The 5,987-nt window shown below is 37.0% G+C and overlaps 1 protein-coding gene across 1 annotated transcript; it reads right to left on the bottom strand.

Annotated features, from left to right (window-relative positions):
• On the bottom strand, positions 1-993 carry LOC141802311 (trace amine-associated receptor 1-like). The gene has a single exon (XM_074685849.1). The coding sequence runs from the start codon at positions 991-993 to the stop codon at positions 1-3; it is 993 nt and encodes a 330-aa protein (XP_074541950.1).
• Between the last annotated feature and the right edge of the window lie 4,994 nt (positions 994-5,987).

Genomic DNA, 5,987 nt, shown 5'->3' with positions numbered 1-5,987 from the left:
TTATTTTTGCAGTGTAGTGTTGGTGAAATCACCTTTAAATATTTTCCCTGTCACAATCATTCTGATAGCAGACCTGAACCAGCTGTAAAAGAAAGCATAAATGAAGGGATTCAGCATTGAATTTGATAAAGTCAGCCAGTTGAGTGTTTCCATAACAGAAACTGGAGCTGAGTTGCTTAGTGAGGGGAAAGTGATGCAGAGAAAAAAAGGAGTCCAGCATAAGAGGAAGACTCCCAGAACAATAGCCAGAGTTTTGGTGGCTTTTCTCTCCGTCTTACTAACAGTCACTGCAGACTTGTGTGTTGTGTTCATGATTCTGCGAGCCTGTTTCTGTGCAACGAGGAAAATCTTAAAGTAGATACAGAGCATGATGATCACTGGGAGGTAAAATGATAAAATAGGTCCAATAGTGTTGTACATTAGGGTATCAAAAGAGCACACTTCATCACATGTGTCATTGTTGAGACCAGCAAGTATAACACCAATTCCAATCAGAGCTGAACCTCCCCAGCAGACCAGGATCATGAGAACAGCAACACGATTGTTAATCTTAGCTTTATATGTCAGAGGCTGACACACAGCATAATATCTGTCAATAGAAATACAACACAGGTTCAGAATAGAACATGTGCTAAGTGAAATGTCAAGACTGCTCCGTATTTTACAAAATAAGTCTTCATGAAACAAACATGAGCTGAGAGAAAACACCATGCTGAGAGGAAAGACAACAATCCCAACAAGTATATCAGCCACAGCCAGAGAGAGGATGAGGAAGTTAGTGGGACTGTGCAGCTGTTTGAAGTAAATGATGGAGATTATAACAAGAAGGTTTCCACAAACACAGACAACTGACAACAGGAAGAGGAAAGAATACAACAAAACACATATCACTGATGGAGTTTTTGACAGAATGTAACTAAAATCATGTATTTCATAGCAAGGATGGAAGTCAGTCACAGAGATCGTCCTGTTGTCAGAAACCTCTGGTCCCATGACTGCAGGATTCCTATGAACCAGCACAAAACATTTACATTAACAAGTTAGTAAAACAGAGACAAAGTTTCAACAACTGTTGTTTGTGCAAGGTTCAAGGTAAAGTTTCTTGTCATTCAAACACATGTCAAAACATGAAGGAATAAAAAGCTCTACCAAAGTCTGTCAGGGCACAGAAAAATCTTATTTCATGTATTCATGAAAAAGTGACCTTGAAAAGTAGGACACACAGTTTTGTATAGCTCTAAAATGCAACAGATCAAAATGTAATCTGTGAGGTTGTCTTAACACACCTGATCCACTCTCAGTGTTGTCCATGCACTGATGCAGACAGATGCTCCTGGTCACATGCACCACTGTGCAGAGCCATTTTATCTGAACTCCTCCCTGATTATCATAATCATTGTCGAATTAGTTGAATAATGTTTGCGTTTGATGCTTAACAACTATGAATAATATCTGAGACTTCTGCGGAAACTGCTGAGCTACCTAAACTCCAACCTTAGTGTCTAATAGGCTTAAGTTTTCATAAGATAAGATAAGATAAGATAAGATAAGATAAGATAAGATAAGATAAGATAAGATAAGATAAGATAAGATAAAATAAGATGACTTGATCCCCAGAGGAGAATTATTTAGTTGCAGCATACAACAAGTGAGAAGTAAAAGAGCAGTGCATTGAAACAGTACAATACACCAATCTAACTGTAATGATAGTTCAGTTAGATAAGATAAAGTGGAATAAATAAGAGGAGACTATACAAATTTTAAAATTAAATTGAGAGTATTAGTTAAGTATATACATATATGATCAGTGAACATGATGTAATGTCAGATTCTGATTGAGTCCGTAACCACGTGATTGGCCTACAAAAGCATTACACGCAGCTGTGATTGATTTTCATATCAAAGTCATTCACAGTCTTCAGAAATGCATCCTCGTTTAGTTTTATATATACTTGTGACAAAATATCCTCATCAGAAAAGTATTTATTGGTTACCAAAAACCATTTGAGAGAAATGCATCTGACTAAAAGTCATCTATCAAAGGGTTTGTCTTTTTAAAGCAAATCAATGAGCCAATCTTTGCCATCTTCATGCTTAAGAAAGCAGAGAGGTCTGCTGTTTTGATGGTCAAAGCCGGTTCAGGCTTTTTGAACAACTTTGAAAGTGATGGCTTTGCCACTTATGCTTGTCTCCTCTCAAGTGTCACTTTATCCATCTGCAGTGCAATGAATCACAATCAAAACCAGCAGCAAAACAAGCTGTATGTCCTCCATGCTAACAGGCTAACTGTGTGTTGCACATAACAAATCTATCCTAAGTTCACTTCAGCCTGCAGCAGAAAGCAGACAAACAATGGACCACAATAACCATTTAGTTCCTTGGAATGTTCTATTAGGAACTAAGAATTTTTTGGACCTTCTGGTTAAAAGACACTTAAACATGCGCTTCTGCATGCAGCACACCAACAGGCTAATTGGGTCTGTGATATACACGCCACTAATATGTTGTAAAAAGTGATCTTTTTGCAGTGTGTTTTGGTAAGTAGACATAATTTGGGTCCCTTGCATTGTGTCACAATTCACAAGAAAACAATGAAAGCCAAACGTGTCAGAACCCACAGAGCCAGAAACAAAGGGTAGAAGATATAGTTGCAGATTAAACAGAATTTTTTTTCCCTTATAAGCTCAACTCAAAAGTTTTAGAACCTCGAAACCAAAATGCTCTACCAAAAGAAACAAAACCAAAAACATTAGAAAACTCACAAGAAAGCCAAGAAGCACGGAACACAACAAACACAACAGCATTCAGGATACAATGAACTGACAAAACACAGAGACTACATAGGAAAGGGGGCATTTGAAGACAGGTGTGAAAAAAGACACAGATGAAACACAAGGCCAGAAGGGAGAACTAAACCAAACACAGGAAGCCACAAAGTGAACATGAAAACACAAGGAATACACAAAAAACACACAACTAAGATTAACACAAGAAACACAAGACGAAAAACCTAAAAAACCTCAAAGAAAATCAAGATACACAAGAAAACCCAAACTATGAACTTAAAAGACACACCAAAGACCATACCCTTACAAATCAGGTAATATCCCTATTAAATATTATTGTAGAGTGTATACTCAAACTAAGATGAGTGCTTGGGTCCCTGGACTGGGTCAGAGTCTGTCACAATGCCTGAAACAAGAGGCAGATTTACCCCCTCTCCAGAAAACTGTAGCTTAGCGAGGGTACCACTGTGGAGGTGGTGGCTGACAGGTGGAGAATTGCCACCTCTTCCAGGAGACTGTTGCATCACAGGGAAGCTTGCTCAGTAACAGGGTCCTTCACCCGCAGTGTCTCACTGGGAAATACCACAAGTGTTTTCTTTCAGCCTTGGCCAGTAATCTGACTTTAAAATAAATAATAGCTCTCTCACTCATGTTTATGCTGAAACCCTCTGTTAATTGAATGTGCAATAACTTGCTTAACTCAAAAAATGCTGAAAAGTGTGTGGCCAAATCAATTACAGAACATCTAAATGAAAGTGGCCCTGGCCTGCACCCCATGTAATTCAGGTTTGGGGCCCAGCATTTAACTGAAAAAGCTGTCTGTGTGTTTGTCGAATAGGTAAAGTCGTACTTGGACAAAAATAGTTGTGTTGCAGCCGTCTTTATTGATTTTAAATGTGCCTTTGACACAGTAAATCATGTGAAACTTCTTTCCAGACTGTATGCTTTTAAGTTTAGTGACCATACAGTTAAATGGGTGAACTCTTATCCCTCCAGACAGAAGGTAGTCTGTCCAAGTCTGTGACAGCAAGTCGCCATATCTTAATTACACAGTAGGGGTTCCACAGGGATCAATTTTGGGTCCCCTACTTTTTTCTCTCTATGTTAATGATTAACCAAGGGTTTGTGAGAGCGTGGACACTATTATGTATGCTGATGATACAGTAATTTTTACACAAGCAAAAAATGCTGAGGAGGCAGCCCTTCGACTGTCAACAGCTCTAAATGAGCTACAGAAATGGTTATTGGATTCATGCCTTTGCCTTGATGTACAAAAAACTATATCTATGTTTTTCACTAAACCAATGGCAACGTTAGCCCCAACCAAAGTTAACCTGGGAGGAGAAGCTCTACAAAATGTAGAAGAGTTTAAGTAAATCAGGGTGGTGCTAGATTAAAAAATGCTGTTCCAAAGACATGCTCATGCTCAGAAAATAGTAAAAAATCTAAATTTTAGTTTCCGTAATTTCATACATATTAGAGCATCTTCGACTGATAAAGCAGCACTTGCATTTATCTACTCAATAATACTCTCTCATATTGAGTAATGCATTAGCGGTTGGTCCTACACTGGTCTCTCTGTCATTAAGCCCATTGAACCATGCTACATAAGGGCACTGAAAATTTTAGACAAGAAACCTTTTTCTCACCATCACTGCCAAACACTCAACAAATATTTTCTATTAAATTTCTCAATTTTTAAATTATTTAAATCATCCTGCTTAGTTTACAAAGTTTTACACCATTTGGCCCCTCCTACAATGAATAAGTTCATCAAGCAGAAATCTGTCTGTGGTCCTACACGAGTGACCCGGGCACCGCCAGAGGAGACTGTGCACTGTGGCCAGAGGAGACTGTGCACTTCCACGAAGACGAACAGCGTTCTCTCAAAATGTCCTGTCAGTCCAGGGAGCAAGGATTTGGAACATTCTTCCTTTATCAGTGAGGGACTGTCCAAGTCTGCAAACATTTAAGAAACAGCTAAAACTGTGGCTAAGAGAAGCAGCATGTGTGACCTATAAGTTGCTCATGTTGGTGCAATAGGAATTTGTGCAATACAAACTGGTGCAATAATATTCAGTGCAATAGGGATTGGTGCAATAGAAGTAGCATTTGCTAAATGCTTGATGGACTCAATGTTATGGAAGGATGTGCAATATATATGTTTGTTTCTTTTTTACTTGTCTACTGTCCTTGGGTTTGTTCGACTGTATTTAGTTTATTGTATGTATATGTTACTATCAACTTACCAGGGGGTCTGTAGATGGAAATTAGCCCATGGCTATAATCTGGCATATAAACATTTGTAAAAATGTTCATTTATATGCCCTGTCCCCTCTTCAATAAATAAACACAACTGGAGCAAATTTGACATGTGCATTAACTCATCACTGTATTATTGTTTGGTATATAGTTATTTTTTTGTTTGTTTGTTTGTTTTTACCTTTATCTTATCAGTCTGTGTACATTTTGTACTTGTGTATTGATTGTATACATTTCTTTTGGTAAACTGTTCTCTACAACTTGTTACACTTATATTATTCAATCTTCATCTATTTTAACTTTATCATTTTTAATTTTTTTGTAGAATAAATAGTATTGTTACAGCAACTCTTAAAATTTCTTCTTGTGGCACAGATAAAAGGTTATTTTATCTTATCTCATTAGCTTATTTTCAATTATTCTTTAAAAAAATACTTTCTGTTTACATTAAGTTTAATGTCTATGTTGCAGTTTGTAGTAACACTAAACAAACAAAAAATGATGTATTTATTTCTTTTGTTGATATTTAAATCAGTACTCTACAGCTAAAAAGATAGTATGAAAGCTTATAAGGAAGACCAAAAACACTCTTCATGTCAGCAGTGGACAAAAACAACAATTTTACATAAACGTAATAGATAATTGAATTTGTTTTTTTTAAACATATATGCATTGAGAACTTTGCTTGAAAGATGTATGTTTGTACAGAGATGATCATTCTCTCCCTCATTAACGTTCACTTTTTCCCTCTAATTGTTTGGATGACAAACATTAGACATCGTTCAAAGAAAACGCAACTTTAAAACAGTTGTTGGGTTTCTTAACATGATGAAGGAATGAGATATGAAAATATCTGTCACACATTGAGTCTGGTTTTCAAAGAGTTTCCACATCAAAAATGAACACCAGCTAAAGCTCCACAGGTTTGTTTTAAGTTTT

This window comes from Halichoeres trimaculatus, unplaced genomic scaffold (assembly GCF_033239565.1).
Source record: "Halichoeres trimaculatus isolate MK-OKI-2021-1 unplaced genomic scaffold, fHalTri1.1 fHalTri1_scaffold_13, whole genome shotgun sequence".
NCBI classification, from domain to species: Eukaryota; Metazoa; Chordata; class Actinopteri; order Labriformes; family Labridae; genus Halichoeres; species Halichoeres trimaculatus.
This window is presented reverse-complemented; position numbering and strand designations above follow the sequence as displayed.

Coding starts and splice junctions, on each gene's coding strand:
- LOC141802311 (XM_074685849.1), bottom strand. CDS start 993: ATGGGACCAGAGGTTTCTGACAACAGGACGATCTCTGTGACTGACTTC.